General features: G+C 43.4%; 1 protein-coding gene across 1 annotated transcript; it reads right to left on the minus strand.

The window, feature by feature from the left end:
* Positions 1 to 3878: 3878 nt before the first annotated feature.
* On the minus strand, positions 3879 to 23818 carry NGB (neuroglobin). The gene is made up of 4 exons (XM_061611829.1): positions 23109 to 23818; positions 15844 to 15955; positions 13527 to 13646; positions 3879 to 6884 (listed from the first exon to the last, which is right to left on the minus strand). The coding sequence occupies exons 1-4, from the start codon at positions 23210 to 23212 to the stop codon at positions 6738 to 6740; spliced, it is 483 nt and encodes a 160-aa protein (XP_061467813.1). The 5' UTR covers positions 23213 to 23818; the 3' UTR covers positions 3879 to 6737.
* Positions 23819 to 27477: the final 3659 nt, after the last annotated feature.

The following is a 27477-nucleotide window of genomic DNA, read 5'->3' on the forward strand; positions in this document are numbered from 1 at the left end:
AGTACTAGAAACTACTAGAACTCTCACGTTCTTTCATGAGTTACTTAACATTGCCAAATGATTATACCTTCTCTCTCAAGACTAAGGTACCTCTCAAAGGAGGTTGCTTTGGTTAGGAACCCATTTGACTCCTTTAGGATTCACACACACAGACACGCCTTTTTTAACCCACTCTGGTCCAAAAAAAACCCCACTTGTAAAGTCAGCAGAGAAGAGAATGGGAACAAAACTGGACTTACTTGGCTCTGCCTGTCATTGGCTCTGGTGCCACTTAGTGTTGGTTGCCCTACCAGCCCCAAGGGGCACCAGACATCACTGGTTGCATGGGCACTTTATTTGTTTATTATTTGATTTATATCCCACCCTTCCTCCCAGAAGGAGCCCAGGCAAACAAAAGCACTAAAAACTTTAAAACATCATAAAAACAACCTTTAAAACATTAAAATAAAACATCTTTAAAACGTTTCTGTAAAAAAATCTTTCAAAACATCTAAGATTAAAAACATTTTTAAAAAGACGGTTTAAGAACATATTAAAAAGCAATTCCAACACAGACACAAGACTGGGATAGGTCTCAACTTAAAAGGCTTGTTGAAAGAGGAAAGTCTTCAAAAGATGCCGAAAAGATAGCAGAGATGGCGCCGGTCTAATATTTAAGGGGAGGGAATTCCACAGGCTAGGTACTGCCGCACTGAAGGTCCGTTTCCTATGTTCTGCAGAGTGGATCTCCTGATAAGATGGTATCTGCAGGAGGCACCTGCAGAGCGCAGTGATCGACTGGGTATATAAAGGATAAGATGGTCTTTCAGGTATTCTAGTCCCAAGCTGTATAGGGCTTTGTACACCAAAACTAGAACCTTTATGTCAAGATATGCAATAACAGATATTCCATGTCGTGTAGTTTGGCCCCAATACTCCAGTAGGCAATGGAATAGTGTCTTTTTTCTTTCTACAAAGTTATAACTTAGCAACATTTAGTATTAAGGTCTCTAATACAGAAAGTGCACTTTGCTTGCACAGCCAGTTAGGAGCTCACAGAGCAGATTTGTTTGGACATAACTGAGCACTTAAAAAACCCAAGGGCACATCCATTCCGCAAATTTAAACCTTGGGGATTTTAGTCCTGTAAAGTCGGTAGGAGTCTTTTAACTGAACAATCTAAGCTCTCAGTGCCCAAGGTTCTTTAGCATAAACCCAAACAGTGAAAGTGATTTAAATTTGTTGCATGGATGTATCACAAGAAGAGAGGTTACACTGGGCAACAAAAGTTTTCATTCTCAACTTTTGATATCAATCTTATTTTCCTTACTGAATGAAGCTATGGGTAAAGTATTTTTTTCACTTTGATTAAAATCAGGTAGGCAGTGCTGGTGCCAGAGGGCGGCCAGGTTGGGCCCTTGCCAAGGGCACCTGAAGGGCCCCTCAGAGTGGGTGGGTAGCGCTCTGTTCTGTGATCCGCGGCAGCATCGACTCCCAACCCTCCTGTGGATCGCAGAGAGGGCCAGGCACCCCCACACACTACTGCGCAGCCCACGACACCTGCCTGCGCACCCCACCTACCTTTCCCTTGAAGTAAATGCCAGCCACATAGGGCGCATGTGTGCCATCAACTAACATAGTGGCAGAAGCATCAGCCCCTTAGGGAAGCATCGGTTGCCATCTTGATTGATGGCAGGCATGAGCGCACAGCATGGCCAGCATTCACTTCAAGGGAAAAGTAGGTAGGGCATGCAGGTGGGCGCCCAAGGGCCCCAGCATGCCTGGTGCTAGCCCTGCAAGAAGGTCTGCCAGAGGCCAGTTAAAACTGCTTGGTGGGCTAGATTTTGCCTAACACCACCACCACTAACAAAAGTATATCCTGCCCTTCCTTCCAAAAAGATAAAGCACTAAAAAATCTTAAAAACAAAACATGCTAAAAACATCTTTAAAAACAATTCCAATACTGGGATAAGGCCTGTAGTTAAAAGGCTTGTTGAAAGAAGGTCTTCAGTAGACACCAAAAAGACAACAGACTGCACCTGTCTAATAATTAAGGGGAGGGAATTCCAAAGGGTAGGTGCCACTACACCAAAGGTCTGTTTCCTATGTTGTGCGGAACAGACTTTTCTTATATTCATTCATCAGATCAATCAAGATCACACTTTTCAAGTGGAAAATGTAGTTACTCCATAAAGTGTACCTCTGTACAGAATTCATTGGAAGCTGATCTGTGGCCACTTCAACACAACCAAGTGGTCACATAATGATAAACACAGCTGTATAAACAAACACTTGATGTTAAGAGCAGAGAACAACCTTATGGGGTCAAACTAGATGCTTATTTCGTTCAGCATCCAGTCTGTGACTCCAGCCTATAACAGACAATATAGGTAGGAGCAGGTGTGTGTTAGGATACTACAATGAAGAGCCCCACACTCGGGCTTTTACTCCTAGGGACATCAGTGATACCACAGGTCCCCTGTCTCTCTCAGAAGACATCCTGATAAAATAGCTTGCAGTCAGGAGAGACCCTTGGTTTAGCTAGTGCATTACTAGTCAAAATAAGAAATTGTATTTATATACTCCAGTAACCTCACTCCCACCCAACACTAGTCCCCAGCACTCTCTGGCAATGAGAATGGATACCTGCTGCTGCTGCTGTTGTAGTCAGCCATCTGCCTTGGCAAACTCCTGTTCCTGTTACTATGGAAATTGGAGCTCCCACAAAGCTAGCTTGCTCCTGCCAGCATTGTTAATCTTAATATAAGACCATAGGGATGGACGGTAGATTTTTTCCCCCCTTCGGGAGAACTCTTAAGGTTATAGTCACCTTAGAGCAGCTTCCACACACACACACCTCCACAACCTTCTCCTCTGTGATGACAGCGGAGGATGGCAGAAAGGATGGTGTGACCGCTTACACATCACCAAAAGGGGGACATATTTGCATGAAATTTGCATGTGCTAATTTATATGTCAAGATGCAAAAATAATTACTTCAGTTTAAATAGATATACAATGCATCTCACCATAGTAGGGAAGACTATGACCTGGTGACCTGCATGCCTGTTTGTTGTGTCTAGGGAACAAAGACTATCTAATATAAGAACCACCCCACCAGGATCAGACCAAGGACCCAGCTAGTCCCACATCCTATTCTCACGGCGGACGATTAAATGCCTCTGGGAAGCCTGCAAGCACAATAGCATTCTCTCAACGTGTTCCTCAGCAATTGGTATTTACAGACAAATAATGAAAGTAGTACACACTCATGACTAGTAGCCATTGATAGCCTTATCTTCCATGAAGTTGTCTAATCCCCTTGTAAAGCTGTCCAGGTTGGTTGCCATCACTACATTTTAAGGTAGTGAATTCCATACTATGTCCTGTGTGAAGAACTACTTCCTTTTATCTGTCCTGAATCTCCCAACATTTACCTTCATTGTATGACCACAGGTTCTAGCACTATGAAGAAGAAAACCTTTTCTCCATATCCTGCATAATTTTATACACCTTTATCATGCCCCCACCCCAATTCACCTGTTTCTAAACTAAACAGGTCCAAACATTGTAACCTTTATTCTTGTTTCAGCCTCTTGACCATTTTGGTTGTTCATTTTTGCACCTTTTCCAATTAGAACTCCAATATCCTTTTTGAGGTGAGGCGACCAGAACTGTATGTGGTTACACGATAGATTTGTATAACAGCATTGTGCTATCGGCAGTTTTACTTTCAATCTCTTTCCCAATTATTCTTAACATGGAATTTGCCTTTTTCACAGCTGCTGCACACCAGGTTGACACTGATAGATTATACTCTTCTCATGCTGCTATTTTCCCAAATGAACAAAACGTAACAAATTAAACTTTGCAGAACACCCAAAAACACATCCGAGACACACCAAGAACAGTTTTTTTAATTTGTTTCAGAACTCAACAAAATATGGCACACAAATAATGTGAAAAGAGGTATGAAAAGCTTACAAGGGCCCTGCTTTACATGTTGGGAGAAAGCCTGGATAGAGCTCTTCTCCCTGACATTTCTTTTTCTAGGTGCAGCAACTATTTTTGTATGGAGGAGAATTCAATTATGTGATCCCCCCCCCCCGGCAATCAGCAGTCTGAAGCAGTACAACCCAGAAACAGGCTTATCTCCTCTTCAGAGAATTAGACCTCAGTCACAATACCCACTGAGTTGTAGTTATATAATGAGGATTCTGATTCTTTTTTCTATACAGTATTAAATCAGTGCACTTAACACAGTGGATACATTGTGTAGGAAAAAGCGCTTCTGGTGATGGACCAAGAATGTGATGACGACTGATCATTGAAGAATTCACATCATATTTGTTTTCTGATTGGCTACTGCTGTGTACCTTTCTGTTTGCCCATGAACTAGACCTGGCCTCTAGGAATTTTCAGTTTTATCTTGCTACTTGAATTCCTCGCACCACCATCACCTGCATCAAGCTTGAGGTTGAGGGGAATCTTATCCCAATCTCAAGAAGACATGTTCAGACAACTTTGGGCTCTGGGGCAAAGGGGGGGGAGCGAGAGACATGAAAATAAATAGGAGGGTATTTGTGGGGGGAGAGGAGGTTGGAAAGGGAGAAGGGAAAAGCTAGGTGTGCTAAACAGTTGGAGCTAGTAGGTGAAGCCTCTGTATTCTACCTAATTGGGGTGTGGATGTGCCAAATATGTCACTTGCAATATGCCCCCAAAATATTGAGAAGGTCTGTTTCCACTAGATTGCTGCTTTTTTAATATCTCTCTCATGCAATGTCCTACGAAGCGATTCAGCTCTTGCTCAACACCTAGGGAAGAACATGAATCATACTGTGCATGCGTTTCCATGATGGGCTGATGTCATGCTATAAGGACTCTTCCAGAGCCAGCTAAACAATGTATCAAACAAGAGGCACTCCCAAGTTCTTCAGTAAAAGCAAAACTGCAGAGGGGCCTAGATCAGCAAAGAGCCCACAGTAGAAGGCTGCAGCTTTAAGATGTAGACACCAACTCAGTGCTGGTGGATATGATTCTTACCTTACACTGTTTCAAGTAGCTGTCCCTAGGCTGTTTTGGAGTTAATTGAAATAACAAAAGCTCGGCAACAAAAAACAAAATTACCCTACAAAACCAAAAAGGCATGCACCTCCATACGGAGACATTTTAATCCAACACTAAATAAACTCAAATATGGAACCATCTCTGAATTAAGCTTTGACACACAAATGTTCTCTTCGCACATGAACAAAATTCATGATCATGAGTGGGCAATTCTTTGCACTTTGTACGGAAGATCACCGATAGTAAACTGCTCCAAATTATCTAGTTTCACATATATCACATATAAAGCATAAGATACCATCATGTGAGACTTACATTTGCTCTATGTGTAAAGCCCTGGCAGAAAGATCGCTTCCCAGGAAATAGTTTGTCACTAGCTCTACTGAGGGTGGGGAAAATGTACCTCTGATCTATGGGCTTAATTAAGCCTGCCAAGCCTTGAGTTTGGGCCCACCAGGTGGTTTGGGTGAACCACAGCTGCCTTTCCTGGGTCTGATCTCATATATGAGATCAGGCACAAGAAAGTTCAAATCACAGCTGCAAATGAAGAATAGATTCTTCCTTTGCAGGCAAAATACGGTGCCTTTAAAATGTGGCACCTTTTCCCTGTCACTCTGCATGGTGAAAGAAATCTTCCTTTGCACCCCCAACTTGACCTTTCAATGATCTGACTTAAGGTGCTTAGCAGGTGGTCAGCTCCACCTACCTGTCTACATGACCTGATAAGGATTGGTCACTGCTGGATCTAATAGTAGTAACTCTATTAATAATTACTGTAGAGCCATCCACAAACTAGTCTGTTTCCCTGATTTCTTGTCTCGGTTTCTAATTTTTCAAGACGTGCTCTACAAACAACGACAGCTAGTAGGTTAAAGGCTCATACAAAGAGGTAAGAGAATTTTGTCAAGCACCTGGAAGGCTGTAGCAAAAATGCCTGGGGAGGAAGTGAAGAACTGGCATTAAGCAGTTGCCTAGAAATGGATTTTATGCTACAGACTCTCCTTTGGCCAGAAACCAGGCCAAATTTTGGAAGCTTTTCCCAGGATAAAAGCTGCATCTGTCACTAATTTCACCACAAAATTATATTTTCACTCACAAGGAATTGTCAGCTGCTGCGTTTCCACTGGCTTTCAAGTTATAACTTGCAGCCAAGCATTTCAAAATCAGCCATCTAGCAGTTCAAGCACACTAAAAAGAGCCTTACAGTAGAATTAACCCAAGTTTTTAAAAGCTACACTGCTTGGATAATTCCAAGGAAACACACATTCCTGATTAACTTCACTGAAACAATCTCAGGTTCACATCCCAAGGGAAAGGTTGGTACAATCATCCTTCTGTGCTAAGGGATCTTTGTAATTATTCTTTGAAAGAAGATGAGGAATAGAGAGTTAGAACATGCCGTTTGGAAGTAACACTGCTGGCTGCACTTGACACCTCTGCTATAAATTCCAGCCTGGCTCTCTTCTGCCCCCTGCAAACAGATACGTGGAACTGCGATACTGAAATACAGGAGCATCATCACGTTATCACAAGAAAGATGGGGAATGCAAGAATAAAACAAGAGAGAGAGAGAGAGAGAGAGAGAGAGCTGCTGAGATTACTCTGAGATGCACAGAGCTGGAAAAGCAAGCTAGCTTCTCAGAGCTATTCCTGATCAAGAGCAGCTGGGACTCAAACAACCTGGTCCAGGTTTATTCCACCTTCCTGGGAACATCCCAGCCGTGGCTCATGGCTTTTACCACAGCGCTATACAGCCGGGTCCAGGCCTCACGCACATTCACATTGAAGGCAGGACCATGGCATTTTTCCAGCATATACAGCAAGGATTCTCCCACAGTCTGGAAATCAAACAGAAGACAGCAGAGTCAGCATTCAAAAAGTAGAAGCTTCACAGGAAGTGTGATTTATTTACCTCCTTGTAGCCTAAAATTGGAGGAAGATTATTTTCTACCATATGAAAAATGGGAGTTTACTTTCAGGGTAGAGGTGATGGCAAAACTTAGGGTAGAAACACACTCACTGTTCTGCTGGTTGCGCTGTGTCTCCACCTCTCTCTTCAGAAAACCGGGACACACTACACTAGTCAGACTCTGTTTCTTTTTACTGTGAAACCTTATGGGAGCTGCTTGAGTGCGCTTTTTTAAAAGTTTGGCTTCAAAGGGCTCATCTACCTGGGAACATTTTTTCGTAGCAAATATACTTTTACCTTCTTCATAGATGTGCACTGTCTGAAGTTCCTGCTCAATGTCAGCTGCCAATCGCTTTTTCCCATTCACACAAGTAGGTGTTCCTCTGGGAAGGATCAGTCTTGCAGTTTCCTTGTGGCCCCACCCTCTAATTATACATTTTCACTCCCTCTAGTTGCTAGGTGAACCAGCATGCTCAGTCTGTTCTATCGGCTGCAGTTAGGTTCCTTTAAAAAAATCACCCAGAACTGCAAATATCTGTTTTCCGTGCCTATGACTGGTAGGATACAGCTGAAATACACATCTTTGAGCAGTGTTATACTTTTGTGCACAAGTTAGGGGGAAAAGAAAATAAAGGCGCTGTTTGCATCAAAATAAAAAAGGCCAGCAGAATGGAGGAGAGCAACTGGAAGTTGCTTGTCAGCCTACAGGAAGCAAAATGAAAGAAGGGAGGAGGAGATAGTGGGCGTGGAGAGGGGAACAACTGACCCACCCACCTAAAAGCATTGGAACAAAGTGTCTGCAAGCACTAGAGAAATGGAGTAGATACTCCATCTTGCACACTTGCATCTTGTGGAAGCAAATTCCATAGTTTAACTATGCGCTGAGTAAGGAAGTACTTCTTTACTCAGCGCATAGTTAAACTATGGAATTTGCTCCCACAAGATGCAGTAATGGCCACCAGCTTGGATGGCTTTAAGAGAAGATTAGACAAATTCATGGAGGACAGGGCTATCAATGGCTACTAGCCATGATGGCTGTGCTCTGCCACCCTAGTCAGAGGCACCATGCTTCTGAAAACCAGTTGCCGGAAGCCTCAGGAGGGGAGAGTGTTCTTGCACTTGGGTCCTGCTTGTGGGCTTCCCCCGGGCACCTCGTTGGCCACTGTGAGAACAGGATGCTGGCCTAGATGGGCCACTGGCCTGATCCAGCAGGCTCTTCTTATGTTCTTATACTTTTTTTCTCCCCTTTTCATATTATCAGTGGATTGGCTTAGTACGGATTTACAGGGGGGAAACTGTGTGATAGCTTCTGTTTGCCAGTAAAGTAATGTGAACCATGCAAATTAAAGGAGATGTGAGTGTAAACCATCATGTAGATGAGCTCAAAGAGAGTACACAGCTGATTGGCAGATAAACCCATTTCCCTCAGAGTGTGGCTAATGGAAACGCTGTGATCCGCCGACTAGTGTGTTTACAGCCATAGCCTCCAACTACTAGGTAATGCTCCCAATTTGGCTCTTTTTGGCTTTTTACTCTAGTGCATAATCTAGAATTCATCCCCAACTTCGTTAATATAAAAGACTAGCTCGCTTGTTTTTACTTCTCTGCCTCAACAAACCTGCATGTTTCACTTAGAACTAGATACAAAGCCAAGTAATGGCTAATGCATTTTTTCAGAAAGCTAATCCCATCCAGTCTGCAAGTCTCCTCCAGGACTTTTGCTATTACAAGTGCAGCCTTTGTAGCTTTAATGTCACACCAGCTTTTCCTCTGCCACCCACTCGTCTCTTTCCTCCAACCAGGTCTAAAAAAGCTCAGAAGCATGCTCACTGTTTTGTGACACACTCTGACCATGTAAGTCTCCCTTCTTTAAATCTCTCCAAGGCTTTCCTTCCACTCCCAGATCCTGCACACGCTTCTTGTCCTCATTTCTCCTTAGGTCTTTGTGCTTATTCCTCAACATGTCCCTTCCTGCAGCCATCACCTGCCCAGCTCCTTGGCTATCCTAAGGTCTCTTGCTCCCTGAAACGAATCTGCCTATTTTCCTTTGCTGCCCCTGAGGCCTGCTTCTGCCTTCCTGGAATGCCTTCATACAACCACCTTTGTTATTTCTTTTTTAAGCCCCTACTCAAAACTGATCTTTTATAGGAAGTCTTTGAATCTCCTGCTAGACAAGGGATTGGGTACCTGTGACCCTCCTGGAGTTGTTGGGCTACAACTCCCATCACCAACAACTCCCATCAACCCTGGCCACTGGCCAAACTGGCTAGGGCTAACGGAGTCAGGGGTATAGTTATCCAGAATCTTGGGGGGAGACGTGTTAGATCCCCTTACTTTTTGGGGAGCCAGGTCCCAGCAGGGTCCTTATGTCTCCAGCATCCTATGAGCTAATCAGCATGAAAGGGGAGTGTGTTAGCCACTGATTCTTCTAACTTGCTTCCTTGTCCTTTCCTGCTGATTGGAGCCAATCAGAGTGAAAGGAGGCGAGTCAGACACTGAAAAAATTCTTCTCAGTATCTAACACACTCCCCTTTCATGTTGATTGGGTCTTATGAACTTCTGTTGTTGTGGGAGGGCTAAAGAGTATGGAGATGACGATGGAGAGCAAGCTAGTGGCAGAATTGGGAGAGGAGGAGGGTGGACACAACCCGGACAATGGGAGATGAGGGAAAGTGGAAAAGGAGGAGGGGTAAGAACTTGGGCTGAAGAGGGTCTCTCTCTTTCTGCTGCACATCCTCCAGTTTGCTTGCTTGCTTGCTTGTTTTAACAAGCATCTCATTTTCAACCCAGCAGCAAAAAAAGAGGAATATGTGTTGTTTTGTTCCAGCACAAAGCCAGGAGTAGGGGGAGGAGGAAAAGAGAAAAAATATTTTCAAGGGTGGGGGAGAAAGAGAGACAGAGAGATGGTGTTTCAGCTTTAAATTATTATCTGTGGTGTGGATGGTAAGGTGAAATACAAATGAATATGGCTCTGTGTGTGTGTGTGTGTGTGTGTGTGTGTGTGTGTGTGTGTGTGTGTGTGTGTGTGTGTGTGTGTGTGTGTGTGTGTGTGTGTGTGTGTGAGAGAGAGAGAGAGAGAGAGAGAGAGAGAGAGAGAGAGAGAGAGAGAGAGAGAGAGAGAGAGAGAGAGAGAGAGTTGCAGTGAACACCAGATGTTAGGATCAGAATTTCCATGTTTAAGTTTCTTCCTAAAACTCATAACCTCTGCCCAAATGCAGTTTTTCTTAGTAAGGCAGCCAAGAAGAGAAACTCAGCAAAGGAAGTTCCTTACCTTACAGCATGATTATGATGATGGTAAACTGCCTAAATGGGCTAAAACCTCTAACTTTTTCTAACTTCTAGGGATGTGTGGTATGAGGAGGGGTGACATAGAGATAGGAGAATGGGGTGGAAAAGTGGAAAAGTTCAAAATTCCTATGCAAAATTAGTGGCCTATTTAGAGAGTGTGAATTCCTTCATTTAGAAAAAGCAGACTTTGTCTTAACCCAGCAGCAAAAAAGCCCCCAGAGAAAGAGAATGTGTGTGTGTGGGAGTCCTTATTGCTGTATGGCTTTCTGAGCCAGTTATACAGGTCCCAATGAGTGTCAATTGCAAGCAAGCCTATATTGGTTCCTACTTCAAAAAACCAAGAGAAGTTGTGGAGTGTGAGAATTCCATAAGTGCAGAAGAGAACGTGAATCCTGATGATAGCATCCCATCTACATAATCAAGCCATTTGGTAGGGGCAGGAGACAAATGTGTAAACAATGAATTCATTAATTCAAGCAATATATCTGACAGTGAGAAAGGACAGTCAAACGGTGACAGTGATAGAGAAGCAGAAAGCAATATTCAAGCCTGGCCAGATTATTCTATTATCCGAGAAGGTTGTATCATCTTAGAAAGGGGGCATGGCTGTGACTATTATGAAGGGACCTTGAACTTCTGAATTTGTCACTACATTACTAGCTAGAGTCCAACAACATTTGGAGGGACCACAGGTTTGCTGTTCCTACCTTATTATGACTAAGCAAAAATACACATAGTTGAAGTAATCATGCATTCTTCCCCTGCGTACCCATGTTTCCATTTTCCACCTTCCTCTGTTGTTTCCTTGTGGTCATTTTAGATTGTAAGCCCCTCAGAGTAGGGACTTTTCATACCTGTTATTTGTAAAGTGCCATGTACAGAGACAGCACTCTATGAATAGTAAATGAGTTGGATCCAAAGTAGGCTAGTCACACTTCAGTCCTATTTAAATCCATGGGACAACTTAATCATTACTGAATTTCAATGGAACATAAGTATGACAACCTTTGGATCTAACCCCATAATTTTGGTTGGTTCTAATAAACATATTCTAAAATCTACAGTAGGGGACTTCTTCCTTATGGTCCAACATGGCCCAAGGTAACTCTTATTTATAGGGACTCCTTCACTCCTCTCCTCCTGCCCCCAAAAGACACAAGTGGAGAATAACCACTCTCAAGGTCTTCAGCCCAAAGGAAACAGGAAATTCACACATAGTTGGCCATCTAATTGGAAGTGCTTCCATTTGAAGTTCCACTAAAACCAAGTATGTAATCGTATAAATAATAATTTAAACATCAGAAGGTCACATCTAGGACACTGCTGTAAAGGTAAACATTTTTATAATCTGGTAAAAAAATCTAGTAGACCACACTTCCTAGATGCCATGGAACAAGGCAAAGGGGAGGCGGTCTGGAGGCTCCATCATTAATCTGCTCTCAGACAGAAGCTCTCCCCATCCCTGTCAGCTCTTATACAACTCTCCTTCCCAATTATGAGCAAATACACCTCTTGTCCCTAGCAACTTTTTTCAGATGGGTTGGTGGCTCTTACTCTTTCCCACCCATCCCTACCCCCACCCCAGCTAAGATCTTCACTTTCTTCTACTGAGTTGACACGCATTTTCCTTCCTCCTCCAGCAGGGAAACCTTACCACAAGGTTAGAAATCCCTGTTTTTTTGCAAAGTTATGGATTTAAGAATGTTACAGGAACAACAATATGAATTTCAGATCTTGTAGTCAGGAAAGAAATGGGTCAAACTGGGTCTCTAGATTGTATTTAAAAAATCGGAATTACTCCCCTACTCAGTGACAAGACTCGACCTACAGCATCTTTTGGAAACTCAAGATTACCCCAATCCAACACTGCATGTGAAGAGCTACAGTTGCAAAACAGACTTACATTTATGCACTTTAAAATGTGAATATCTAAACCCACCAATCAAGTTTTTCTGCTCTCCCAAGACTTCACCAATTTTAGTAGTGGTAACAAAAATAAAAAATAAAAACAACAAACCTGAAGTAGCCACAACATTGGAGTGGCCAAAAAAATGTAAACCTCTCCACCAAGCCCAATGCCCTGATGGGGATGCAAATTGTTCCCTCCTTGTTCATCACATCAGTCATCAAATCTGATGGGGAATCAGATTTGCATCCCTAACAGATTTGAGGGTTTTGAAGCAGGACTTGAAATGTCGAAAAACAAACAGAATAATCCCAGGAGCTTTCCTGGAGATGGAAATGGAAGCAGAGTTGTTTTTGCAACACCTTCACTTAGCCAACATTAGCTCCAGATCAGGCCACCAGGAGTTTACTGAGACCAGTGTCTGGATTCACAGTAAACTAATCTTTTGTGCTAATTTCCAAATATCTAATTTGGAAATAAGTCCCATAATCTATAATCAAGCTGATGAGCAGGAAGGGAGAGATTTGCATCCCCAACTGCAGAGATGAGATGAGGACAGGGAGGGTGAGAGCTTATATCTGTGTGTCCTCTCCATGTGTTTGTCCTGTGTGTGTGTGTGAGTGTTTGTGCGTGTGCACGAGAGAAACAGAGAGAGAAACAAAGAGAGAGAGAGGGAGGGAGGGAGGGAGGAAGGGAGGGACGGAGGGTGAGGAGAATGTGGGTTGGCCATACTCACTGCTGGCATGCATGCGGCCCTGGGAGGCTGTTGGCCAAGCATGAACACAACTCTCTGGCCAACAAAAAGTTACACCCTTCATCTAAAAACTGTGGTGAGCACCAACACTCACATGAGAAAGCTAACCTAATTCACCATCCCTGGTGAATTCTCGGAATGTCCCAAAAATAAATATATATTTCCCCACTTCTCAGATGTATGGTACTATATATGCCGACAATCAACATTAAAATGACTGTTAACATTCTTTGCTGCATTTTTTTAGTTTTTGGATTTTCACAAATTTCAACTGTGATTGTTAAGATTGACATATGAATATGGACATGCCCTGAAATTTGGAAATTCACTGCAAACGATGCACAGGGTACAATCAATAGTAGAGATGTGAATGCCCAGGGGGAAAAATAAGTAAAATTGTGTGTGTGGGGGGGTTGCTTTGTTTTTTCCCCAAACAAAAAACAGGGAGGGGGTGTTTTGAATTTTTCTGGGCCTTCACATTTCTAATCAACAGTCAGAAACTGTCATATACTGGGGATGAGTAACAGTAACACAAAACTGAAACCTGAGGGAATATTCATCAAAAATAAAGTCAAGTCAAACCAACAGCATGGCAGGTATCTCACAATGAAAAGGCTCCTTACCGAAAAAGACTCCACCTTCACTCCAACTGCCTGGTGTTTCTTACCCAGGCTGGCAAGGTATTCTTCCAGACAGTGCAAATTCTCCAAATGGGTCACGGCTGCATCTATTACCAGCATTACCTATCGGGCACACAGAACAACATATGGAAGAATCTGGTGTGCCATTATAAAGGGGGGAAAGTACTTTTCTAGAAATCTCCTGCAAATGTCATAAAAGACTCTGAAAGGTATGCGCTGCACATCTCCATAAGCCCAAAAGTTCAGTTTAGAGCAAAAGCATGCTTGAAGAGAATCTGTATTTAAAAAACATTTATGATTGGTCTATTACCCCAGTTCTGCCATTTAGGGCCTCCTTCACATGTTGTGAAACCCTTATGCAGAAAGCATGTTTGTGCAAGAAAATCTTTGAAAACGGTATGTAGATCACCTTGCATGCAGATTTCTCTCACACATAAACCCTTTTTGTATAATTTACAAGTGTTGGAAAGCTATAACTGGCAGGGGGCTGGCCAATGCAGACTAAAGGTGTCGCACATGCAGTCTGCATGCAGTTGCCATGTAGGACTCCCAAGGGGCAGTGAGAAATTGTTTGGCAGATTGCTGCTACAAGAAACCTTATTAGTCGATTCGGCCCTCCTCACCACTCTGCCATTCTTCCCACCTGCATGAGAATACTTTTTTTGAGGTTGCTTCATCTATGCCAGCTACCAACCCATTTCTAGACTCGGATATAAGGATTCGTTTTAACTTTTAAAGCCCTAGTTGACATAGCATCAGAGTATCTTCAGAATTGCTTCCATCCACATGACCAACTTTAATGATCATCTACTGAAGCCTTTGTTGCAGGTCTCCGGGCCTACCCTGGTCTGAAGCCCGGCAGGTGGCCCCAAGGTAGAGGGAGGACCTGTTCTGTGATGGCATATAAACAACAGAACGTTCTGCCAAAAGACATTCACCAGGCCCCATTGGTGCTTGCCTTTAAAGCAGCCAAGACTTTCCTTCTTCTGCAGGCTTGCTAAAGTTAGCATTTTATTAAGCTGATCTTTGACTGCTGCTGGTTTCTGCATTGACTTTGTCCTTTTATTTGTTGTTCCAACATACCATTTGCTTTGATTAAATTTTAGCTTATCCCTTCACATTTTGTACTTTGCCACCCTATTTCTTAGAAAGGCAGGGCAGAAATGATTAAAAATAAACAAAATCTGAATAGCCATCACTGAAAAAACATGCAGGTACATTTATATTTCTGTCCTGCCTTTCTAACAAAACTTTGCTCAAGGTGGCTAATAATAAAAAGAAAATTAATCAAAATAGAAAATAAAACAAATTAAAAATATGTCATCATAATCAAACACCAAAAAAGAAAAGAAAAGAAAACAGTCCTAAAAACAGAAGACAGCACTATAAGCAGCAGAAAACATCCAATTAAAAGCAGTCAACTGACAGGCCAAAAGTCAGCTGAAAAAGAAAGGTTGCCTATACTCCTCCAGGCTCTCTGGTTTGGGTCCTTTCTTAACCCACCCTTGGAATTAAGCCTCTGCTTGTCCTTCCTGCTTGCTCTCTTAAATTGTGTTGCAGATTTCATTATTTAAATGTGATTAAACTCATTCCTAATTTAATAGAGTTAATAGATTTATATTGGTTTTAAAGATGCATTGTCTACCCACAGAAAAAATCAAGACAGATTCACACACATGCATCTCCACCCTAGCTCATTTTTACAGATATCAGACAAAAGTGATTCTACAATTGTCATACAAGTAGTTTAGATCATCAAAACATATGGTAATCAGCATCACAGAATCACCAGGCACAACTGACATTTCCCCATTCCTCAGCAATGTAGAATAAAGAATTGTTCATTATAACTATGAATTCAGGCTTTGGGTTAAGTGACTTCTTGGTGAACAGGATACACATAAGGTAGGACAGGGCAGGACAAGAGAGATTTAAGCTGAAGATGCATTTATTGACTACTTTTTAAATACCAAACTTCCTCCAAGGATCTCAAGATAATATGCATGTTACCTGCATACCTTTTGTGCATCGTTACCTGTATACCATTTTATCCCCACAACAACCATGTAACGTAGGTCAGAGTGAGAGAGTATGTTTGGCCCAGAGTTCCCCAGCAAGCTTCATTCACCCAAATAACTTCATGGCTGAGTGGGGATTGGAATCCAGATCTCCCAGGTCTTAAGACAACACTCTAACCTATGATACCACGCTACCACCTGCTAATGTAGCCTTCGCAGACTGTGGCAGTTTGTTCTATAGTTCAGCACAATGATCAAAAGGGCTCCTTTACATCTCTCACCTTCTTAATGTGTTCCAGGAACTCGGGTGATGAGAGGCACTCCTGAGGAGTAGAAAACTTCCTGCAGTTGTACTGGAAAAGGGGCAACAAATCAGGGTCCAAATCAAAAAGCCTGAAACACAAGACATCAATCCAACAATTACTGAACCAAATCAGGCCATGAGGGGCTTCTGAACAATCACCGCCACCTACAATTTGCTCTTTTCCATCCACATGGACCATCTTAGCTTCTTCTGGGGAGGTCCCACCGACAGGCCCCCAAAAACAAGCCAGCCACAATAGGACCAGTGTCTGGTCCATGCCACGGGAGGAAAAGATGCCTTCTCTCACTTGTACAGCTCAGCACTGGTTACCTCATGCCCAGACAAACCAGTACAACAGAGGGCAAGACATTTTTCTTCCCTCAGTACAACTCGCTTTGCTCTTTTGCAACTGCCTTCCGGGGAAGAAAGATGGAACCCTGGCACAACTCCTCCTCTGTGCTGAGGCAGTGCACCTCTGGGTGCCTCCTTATCCCTTTGTCCCGCTGGATTTGAACAGGATTAAGGTGCACTGCAGGCAGCGCAGAAGCTCAGCGGGACAAAGCTGGCAGCCAACAATCAAGTTGCATCTTTATATGCAACCGGGCTGCCTGTGAAAAGTTAAAGGGTAGAACAGGGTGTTGCACAGGGACAGAGAGCACCTGCCCCTAACATCCCCATCTCCCCTGCCCATCGCACTGTCCCCTTCTCTCAGCTACAGCCTCTCTTGCTGCTCCAGCTTCTTCTCCAACCAGATCTCCATTGTAGTCACTGCCGCTGACTCTTCCTTCTCATTCTCTCCCAAGATTCCCAAGGGACGGCACACCTATCCAGATTGTTGGACAACTAGTGGAGACCCCACTTCGGCTGATACGGCATTCTTGGTCGGCATGCCTCTGAATGCTAGTCGCTGGGGAACAGCACTGAGAGAAGGCTGTTATGTGCTCCTGCCCTTCCTATGGGCTTCCCAGAGGGATGTGGTGCTGGGCCACTGGGACAAACATCATGCTGGACTAGATAGTCCTTAGTGTGACCCAGCAGGGAGGCTCACATGTTCTTGTAGCGCCCCCTCTCAGGGGACTCTTCTCCAATCAGTGCCAGCTCCCAATTGGGGGTGGGGGAAGAGATGAACCTTGAGCAAGATATCCCTAGCAGGCTTACCTCCATGCCACTCCTGCCCATTCACTTGATCTCTCCCTCTGGGCAGAGTCCTCTCAGCAGGATAAAGCGAGTCAAATGGGGGCCTACCTTGCTCATGTCACCTGCTCATAAGCTGGAGGAGGGCTGGTGTGAACTCCAACCCCCCTCATTTCCTGAAGCCAATTTCCAAGAGGAGCAGGTACAATCCTCCCAATGCAGTCCGTGTTCAAGAAATGGGGAAGGGCCAGTGAATTCTCAATAAGCAGCTTCATCCTGCTAGTACCAAACCAAATTGGGTAGCTCTAGAATCACACCGTTAGAGTACAGCAAAGAGAGAATGCCGAAGACTGGCTCTCTGAAAGAGAGAGTTCAGATCACTCTCCCCTCAAGGCCTTTATCCCTTGATGATATGACAGCATAACCATTTTGCAACAGCACTGGAAGACTGCAGATACCAAACCTTCCTCTCATTTACTTCACCACAGGTGCTATAAATTACCTCCCTTGCATAAGATGCTCACTGTCACAAGTGTTAAACATCCTCAGCACTCCTCATGATTTGTTTTGTTGCTTTTTCTAAACTCCCTTCAACAAGGTCTGTTTCTCTCACACACCCCAACAATCAATCTACCCACTATCCACAATCTCTAACTCAACATTCAAGGAGTTTTCATCTCCCGGCTGCATTGAGATTAAACTCTCCCTTCTTCATTCTGTGACACAGTCCAAAATTCACATCACCTTTTTGTTGCCAGGTTGCATTTCATACAAGCATGTCATCTGTGGTGCCCCCTTGACCCTGCCTCCCTAAGCATCTCTGGTTATTCTTCCCCTAGACTGACAGGTTGAATATTCTCCCACAATCCCTTTTTATATTTATATTGCACACATCTTTCCAGCTTAATAAAGACGCATGAAAATCTATGAGACTGGCATACCATATACTAAATTCTGCTCTCCACTAACCATTGAACAATCCATTGGGATTCATGAATCTCATAATGTAATGGTAGAACTTTATGCTCCATTCAGGATCTCAAAACTATCATTCAAAGTTGGGGTAATGCAACAAACTGATGCTGTCCACCAGACAACGGCTATAGAGCAATCTGTATAAAAGAAAGGCTTTATGAAAATATATATATACAACTAGATTTCCTGTAGATAAGCAATTCAAGCAGATGCTCACCAAAATCCACTTGCTGGTTACCCTAACAGGAGAGTGTTCCATAAGAATGTAAGAATTTGTCTGGCTGCATCAGACCAAAGGTCCATCAAGTTCACATCATGATGGAGTTGGCCATCACCTGGGTTTTCTGTTTTGCTTTTGTGTCCTTAGAATCTTATGGCAATAAATACTTCATAATACTACTTGGCATTTAAATTATACTTTGAGTGTTCAAAGCATTTAAATAATTACTTCAGCAACATTTACAACAACCAGTAAGATAGGCCAGTATTCTGTTGCAAAAGGGGGGGGAGTGAGTGATATTAAGCTTGCCTAGTTTCAGCTTGCCAAGTTTCAGCTTGCCTAGGACTATCTTGTAAATTCGTAACAGAGATGAGAGTTGAACTGGAGACTCTCCAGCTCACAGTCTTACCTGCTACATCACGGAACATGTACAGACCATTCTGGCTATCACAGATAATGATCACTGATAGACTTGTCCTTTGACAATACCTGTAGAAAGACATCTGTGCTAATGATAGGTGCAACATCCTTCTACTAGCTTGGTGCCATTCACAAGACAGGGTTCTTACTGACCCTAGATAATTCATAAGTAGGCTAAATGGCACCAGTCTCATTCCACATAATTTGCTTTCCTCCATGGTGAAAAATGTTGTATCCGTAACCACAGCTTTCTGAATTTTAACCAGTTAGTAATCCATAAGAGGATTTCTGACTGCTAACTTTCCTCAGAAAGAAGAGTTTGCCAAAAGTTCTCTTAAAAACAAATACAACAGCTATGTATACAATGTTCACCTGATCAGTCCTCTCTACACGTTTGTTGACATACTCAACACACTTAAAAAGGTTAGTGAAGCAAAGTATTTCTTTGGAGACTCCATGCCAACTCTTCCTCCGCAACTTGTTGTGTTACATATCCAAAAGAAAATCTAGCCTTAATAATGCTTTCCACCAATTTACACAACACAGAATTGTCTGGAAAGATTCTAATTTCCTGGTTTCTTTTTAAAATATAGATGTTGCATTAGCCATTTTTCATTTCAACCATTGCTGAAAAAGGTCACCGATTTTAAATTATGTATCTTAGTTAACCATCCAGCAATTTTACATTTGAGTCCCTGAAGAACCCAAATGAATGCAATGCAGCCCTGGTAACTTATTGCTTTCTCATTTGTCCACTCCTTCTGAAATTCTGTGCATCCCTTGCAGACTTTTAAGCACCCACTGATGATTTCTTTTTCTTATTAACTGAATGGATGTTACTGCAGTTGCCCCTGAGAAACAAAGTTGTATGTTTATTAATTAATTTAATGGATCAAATATAGAGCTAAGCCCTAATTTCCCACAAAACATTTTTTCTGAGAAATTTATGGTTTTTTTCTTTTTCACCATCCCCACCCCCAGAAAAAGGCCACTTTGCTGAATTTTCTCCAAATATTCTCTACTGTTTATTTATTTATTTAGTGGTGGCTGTCATCTGTCTCCCCCTCCCCTCCAAAGTCCCAGAATAACGGTAGGTCCAGGTCACTTTAGAGGATGCAAAATGGTGGTCTGGCTGCCAACACAGATGTTGCAGCCACTTGCAGCAGCAGCAGCAACAGCCAACAAGACAAAGAAAGGAGTGATACTCCTCCCACCACTAATTATGAGCTCCACCCCTGAGAAATTGCTAGAGAATAATTTTTCTCCTCCTGGAGAAAACAGAGTGGAGAATGTTAAGGGGCCATTATCACACGGCTTTAAAGGACACAAGTATCACTGTGCCTATTTTGTATTACCATTTCTATATTAATAGTTTAGCCCATCCATACGCTACATGGAGAGCTGGAGTAGACAGCGTTGGACTTGCTTCTTGGAAACCAAAGTCTAACTTAGTCCTGAATTCAGACCAAACAAGTGGAACTTCACTGGGGCTAAATAAACATCCACTGCACGAGAAGCAGATTAAAAAGCTCTGCCCCCTGTTTAGGAGCGGGATCATAGCTCAGTGGTAGAGCACTCACTTTGCATGCTGTGTACTCTTCTCAGTCCACACTGAGCAAGCCATTCTTACCTGCCTCAGTCAATTATGCAGGTAGATGAATACTGGACCCGTCCATACAACTGGATAATCTGCAATGTTATTGCTTTGTGTCCTCATTAATTCACCATCATCCATATGACATTGCAAGCTCACATGGATTTTCACATGCCCAAATCCACATTAGAAATACTGCCAAAAAACCGATATGCTTTCCTGTATCAATAATTGCATTAACATCGGTGTGCTCGGATGCAATGCCATGGACTTTCCTGCAATAGACGGTCCAGAGGTGCTCCTCCCTCATATGCCAAGCCCCCTGTCTCCTTCCCACACAATAGCACATCCCCAAACCTGCACATGCGTGAGAATTTTTTAAAAAAAGATATATATATTTATGCTCTTCCAAAAAAGCGTGTGAAAAGCAAATGACTGTTATGGAACAATCACTGAAAAGGGGTGGACTTAGGGGAGTGGCCAATGCTAAAACAATTTACACTAAAAAAAGCCCACATGTATGGATGCTTGATAATCAGGTTTTCACAATAATACAACCACAAACAGGACATGTATTGCTCTTGAGGCCACCAACCGAAAATGGAAAATGGGGTTTTTGTGGTTAGGTATGGATGGGCCCACTGAATGAAAACAGTCCCTGTACATTTAAAAAACCCTTATGAATGGAGAAACACAGTTCATTGCTTTTTTAAAAAACAAAACAAAGCACAGCACAGCTTTCAGAGGTTCAAAGCCCTTGTCCCATCTGCATCCTTCAGCTTTGAGCTCCTTCAGGGTTAATGGAATGTACCGGGCATTCAGCTGTTCTCTCACACGCACTATTTCCTCTGCCTTGGGCCTGATCCCTGAATTAATTGAGCCTCTCCTCAACGGGCAGGCCTGGCCTTGGCTCCAATGATTGCCATGTCACAAGCAATTAGAAAGCCGCTCTGATACACTCTGCAGAGCTGAGCACACGCAGGGGGCCTGTGGAGCTGCTCCCTGAATGAGAGAAAACTCTATCTCTGCAAACAAGAAAAAAATTGGAGGAAAAATGCAGAGGCCACACGGCCTTCTTTTATGTTCCTGAACTACTTTTTAAACATATTGTTCACCTTTAATCTTAACGCAGTTTCATACGAGAAGCACATCAGGTCTTGCAGCCCAATCCCATGGGTGTTTACTCAGAAGTAAGGGCTATATTTCATGGGCTTATGTCAAAATAAGTCTTCACAGCACTGCCCGAGCTCTTTTCCCTGTCTGGACTCATCTAACGCTTCAGTTGCTAACATGAAAAAAGTCCTGCTGGGACTACTGCCTATCTAAAAGCTTTCTCCCTCTGTCCCACAAGCCTTGCAATGCAATCTCATATGTGTCTAACTCCGAAGCAAGTCCCAGTGAGTTTAATGGGACTTGCTTTCAGGTAAGTGCATACAGGATTGCAACCTTAACCATTAACCACAGAGTTGCACGAGCTCATTGTGATTTCTTCAGTTTTATAAAAGGGCATTCTGCGCATGCTCAAAGGCACTCTTGTTACTTCACATATCCCAGGGATACTCTGAGGAACTGAAAACAAGTGCTAGTACCAAGTCCTAGCTCAAACTAAGCCCTGGTGTTTTGGGGGAGGGGAGAGAAAGAGAACTTAACACAAATCAATGCCATGTAATTATATTAAATCTATTAAATTATATTAAATCTAGATTCAGTATGCTTTCTAATCAGTGAAAAACATTATCCAGGCTTTTGTCTTGTAAGTCCAGTTCTGTTTATTTATTGTATATGCCTTAATTTCCCCCATATATTTATGTATTTATGTTTGTGTTTTAATTTTTTATTAATATTTTCACTTGGAAAAATTAAAGAAGGGGAGGTACCCAAAGTAACTGAGACCTGCATCTGTGGGATAAGAAGAGGATGCCACACAGAGGGGGTGCGGCCTTCAGGTTGTCTCTTCTTAAGCCTGGACAGTGCTCGTTTTAGCCATCTTAGGCACCAGTGTGGAAAAGCGATATATAAATGTTTACAATAAATGATCACATTTTAGAAACCGAGTCACCTGACTTCATCTGTACTTTTCCGGCACAGGACAATGCTTTTATGCAGGACATAGCATGAAACCTGTGTCATGCCTAAATCACCTGTGAATTACCAAACATGGATCCTTTTTTCTTTTTTTTTGGACTCACACACCTGTGCTGGGAAGAAGGGATCGGCCAGGGCTTCCCAGCGTGAAAACCATGCAATTGCAGCAAAATACACATGTGCAACCAAAACCCACGATCTGCATGTTTCCTCAGCACCACCACTTTAGATGTACTACCCATGTAGGAAATGTGTTAACATGTGAAGGAGACCAAAGTTTAACCCCTGCTTTAAGGAACTTATTTGTTCCCACTTCCCAGTTTAGACTGAAGACCCACAAATCTAAACCTTTAGGCTGCAAGAACGTGGAGTATAAAGATCGTGAGGGAGGGAAGAAGGGAAAAAGTTTCTCATCGGAGTCTTTCAAGCTGTGAAGGCAAGTTGAGTCAAGATGGTCTTTATGGGGAAAGGCCATAGCTCCGTGGTAGGACATCTGCCTTGTATGCAGAAGGTCCCAAATTCAATCCCTTGGCTGGGAGAGTCTCCCTGCCTGAAATCCTGGAGAGCTGCTGCCAGTCAGTGTAGACAATACTGAGCTAGATGGCCCTGTGGTTGGACTCAGTGCAAGGCAGCTCCCGATGTTCCTCTTTCTAAAGGACCGTTTCCATTTCGGGACATCGCGGAGAAGCCTCGTTGTTTCCTTCTCCGGGCAGCGCATCCCTCCCCCTCCGGCAATCTCCTTCCAGGCATCGGACCCGGCACGTGCTCCCTGCAACCCTAAGCCCGTCCAGCCTTCCGCCTGTCTGCTCCTTACCTGGTAAACAGGACGCTGCCGTGCTCGAGGGGGTTGGCGCTCACTTTCTGCCAGCTCTCACGGATCAGCTTCTGGTCCGCGCTCGAAAGTCCGCCGCTCTCCATTTTCCCGGAGAGGCGCAACTGGAGGAGCCGCGCCGCTGCGTGGCGAGAAGCCGTCGCTGTCTCCCGCCCGCCCGCCGAGGCTCGATCTGCTCTCGGAGTAACAGGTGGCGGCCCTGATCCCGGGGCGATCGGAGACGCCCGCAGCAAAGGCGCTCGGCTCCGCTGCTCTCAGATCCCGCTTCCTCGCCTCGCGCTCGAGACTTCGCACTCACATCGCTAGAACGGCGGCGCTAAACAGCCCCGACGCGTCGTTCCTTTGCTTCGCTTCTGTTTAGGGCGCCGCTCCGCTGGGTTGAGACAGGTCTCCTGCTGTGGCCTGAGGAGCCCGGGTGCCCTGTGGGAGCGCCATGTTGCCGTCCGGAGCCACAAAGGAGGGGGGGACGCTTCTTCCACCACCCCCGATCTCCCAGTAACAACTCTGATCTGCCCTCGTCTCACCCGAGTAGGCGCAAAAATCAGAGCGCCTCTCCCCAGAGCAGCGGCACCTTCCACGCTTTTAACAGTGTAACAGGAGCTCTTAAAGGGACAGCGCCCGCTTCCAGCTACATCGCATGATCCACACGGCCTGACTTTGTCGAGATTTGCCCAACTCGTGCTCCTTTATGTGGCCAGCGCTTGTTGAATTTAGGATGCCCAGCCTTCCCCTCGCGCCCACACCTTCAGCTTTTAACAGCTGCATAACACACAGGTGAAGGGAGGAGGAAGAGGTTCAAAGAGTTTCAGGAATCTGCTTTAAGGACATGTGCGTAAGTTGAGCTTCCACTTGTACAAACATCCTAGTGTACCTGTATGCCACAATTTACATTAAGGCCACAGTCCTATGCCCACAGTTGTGAGTAAACATAACCAGGCTTCACTTCTCACATACCTGCGATGTGCCAATTTTTGCACAGAGAACACTGAAGTGAAATCTTTTTCCTACTGAAATTCTACAGTACAATATATTCCTAATAATGTCATTACAAACTATATAGTATATTGTAATCAATCGTTAACATTTCTGTTCAAGAAGGTGGCCTTGAAATATTACACAAGTGTTTGCTTCCAGTATTTTGAACAGATTTTATATGCAAGTTCAAGAACTCCCAAGTAAAAACATCAAAACCTGGAGCACCAATCATACTTAAAAGCTGAACTGCACTCCAAAACCCTGAAAATTCATAAAACACTTCCCTCCCCCCCAAATCCATTCAGATTCTGAATTCATCGGTTCCTGATGTTGAAAGAACCAATTCAGAACAGAAGAGCCCTGCCAGATTAGACCAGGGATGAGGAACCTGCAGCCTTGCAGATGCTGCAACTTCCGGCAGCCACAGGAGGAATGGCCAATGGTCAGGCGTTATGAGTGTTGCAGTCTAGCAACATCTAGAGGGCTACAGGTTCCCCACCCCTGGATGAGACCAAGAGCCACCTACTTTAGCATCTTGTTACCCTCAGTATCCAGCCAAATGCCCTCCAGGAAGCTTAGAGGCAGGGTTTGGAGACAACAACCCCCTCCTGTTGTTGCTTCCTGGCAACCAGTATTGGCTCAATTCCTCTGAATTCCCCCCTCCGAATCCTTTTCAGCTCGAAAATGCTTCAATGGCTTAAAAAAAATCTTACTTTTCTCCACTTAATCCCTGCAAATTTATAAAGTGCTTGAGCCACAGGCCTTACTAAAAGTTTCTGGGAGACTGCATGTGTAAGGAATAGCCCTTGCCAATCTGATGCCCTTCAGATGTTTCAGATTACAGCTCCCATCTGCCCCAGTCAACACAGTTGTAGTCCAAAAACATCTGAAGGGCACCAGGTTGGCAAAACTGTTTAGGAACATAGGAAACTTCCTTATACCAAGACAAGCCATTGGTCCATCTAGCTCAACATGATCTACACCATTGGTCTTCAGCTGTGGGTCAGAACCTGAACTGTGGTTGGTTGCAGCAGCAGCACCACCGCCATATTAATACATGGTACAAAATTAAGAAATGGGTCCCCAAATGCATGTTTGGATTAAAGGTGGATCCTGGGTCTGAAAAGGCTGAAGATGGCTGGTCTACACTGATTAGCAGCAGCTCTTCAGGGTTTCATACTGGAGTCTTTCCCAGCTTTACCTGGAAATGTCAGGGGTTGAACATGGGACCTTCTGCCTGCAAATTTAGTTAAATCATGTTATTTCTTTGGATACAAATCAAGACTGTCAAGAGCACAACTGTAATGTGTAAATGGGGGGGGAGGAAATGCTTACTTTTTTGGCTTTTGTATTTGTGAAGTTCTGAAACATGGGAAAATTGTAAACATTACTTGTACAAATTAAACCAGAACTGTCACTAGAAGCTAAAATGATGAAACTGAGGTTATCATACTTTGGACACATCATGAGAAGACATGATTCACTAGAAAATACGATAATGCTGGGAAAAACAGAAGGGAGTAGAAAAAGAGGAAGGCCAAACAAGAAATGAATGATTCTATAAAGGAAGCCACAGACCTGAACTGACAAGATCTGAACAGGGTGGTTCATGACAGATGCTCTTGGAGGTCACTGATTCATGGGATCGCCATAAGTCGTAATCGACTTGAAGATACATAACAACAAACTTGTACAGTAAAGTAATTCATACAACCTTTCAGATTCCACAGATCTTTTCAACCTGAACCTCAGTACAACACTGTGAAAAACATTATTGTATCCATTTTACAGACTGGGAACAGCCCCAGTTGACAAATTGTTCCAAGACACACAGTGATGATTCTGCCATGGTTGTGTTGGAAGACTTTTGTATACAGATCTATCAATGGACCACGCTGTGTCTCAACCAACATCTCACAGCCTTTGTGATGAATGCCTAGTACTGTGGGATTAATTACTATAAATCACTGATTCTTATTTTTATTAAATGGATATACTACTCCACAACAAGAGACTCTGAGCTGTTCACCTAAGTTCTGTTACTCCAGAAGGTAGAATTCAAACCAACTGGTTCAAATTGCAAGGGGATTTAGATGAAACATCAGGAAGAACCTCCATCCTGACTGTATGAGTTGTTCAGTAGTAGAACAGACTGCCTTGAAAGGTGGTGGGCTCTCCTTTGTTGAGCAGAGACTGAATGGCTACCTTTCAGGGATGCTGTAGCAGCAGATTTCCTGAATCAGCAGGGGACTGGGCTAGATGACCTTTGAGGTCCTTTTCAACGTCATGATTTTATGCCACAACCTTTACTATTAGTCTATTACAAAATATAGTGTTGTAGAATAGCCTACTTAATGGTAAAGAGTCCTGGTGGACAAAATGCTGATATCTGCAGGCTACAAAGAACAATTTGTGCAGCCCGAATTTGGCCAGAGGCATAGCAAGGAACAGCTGGAGATGGCTGGGAAAAATATATGAGATTTTTGGAGAGCACAAGCAGCTTAATAAGAGCTTTAGAGAGCTGGACTGCTGTTGCTTTTGGGGACAGATGCTGCTTTGGGACTTGCATGGTCTGCCTATGGGCCAGCTCACTCACCACCTGCTCAGTCTATAATGAGTCAATGGTTATTACAGAACACCACTGAAATCTTCAGTATTGTTTCAACAAAGGAAACAAACCCAATAAGTCTGCCCTGAAACTGCCTACTACATTGGGAAAAGGGGGACACATCACAGTTGATTCTATGTTATGCATTTTATCCACTTTTCGGATGCTTGTTTACAAACCAGGGGTATAAAACAAATAGTAACATATCAGGCTATCTGTCATATAGAGAGAGGACTTCTCTTTGTTGTTGGCTACAGAATTTTTGTTTTTAAATTGCAAGTAGTTCTAGCTGGAGAAAAATGCAACACATAAGTGAAGTGCCTAGCAACAGAACAAAGGCTTAAAACCAGTTCTCCCAGTACCCAGACTGCTTTTCTAAGTATTAGACAATGATTTTTCAATGCTGTCCACTCCCTCCAATATTTTCAACATAGCATTTAAAGCCAACGTTTCCCCTTGCTTCCTAGCTGGTACATAAGTACCCCAAAAGACATAAAGCTGTTATTGCAGCAAAAGGTGGTTCTACCAAATATTAACGTGTGGAGGTTGAATACTTATGCAACCAACATGTTTCAGTTTTTTATGTTTCTTACAAACATTTCCCAACATAAAACCAATGTCACTTTATAAAAATTGATTTTGAGTTTCAGTGTTTCAAAATAAAATATCATACAGAACAAAATTACAATGTACCATTTTGTAATTCAGTAACATGAGAGCATTGGTCAGGGGTCTGATTACTTTGGCAAGGCACTGTATCCATTTGTG

The sequence above is a fragment of the Rhineura floridana genome, chromosome 2, assembly GCF_030035675.1.
Source record: "Rhineura floridana isolate rRhiFlo1 chromosome 2, rRhiFlo1.hap2, whole genome shotgun sequence".
Classification (NCBI taxonomy): Eukaryota; Metazoa; Chordata; class Lepidosauria; order Squamata; family Rhineuridae; genus Rhineura; species Rhineura floridana.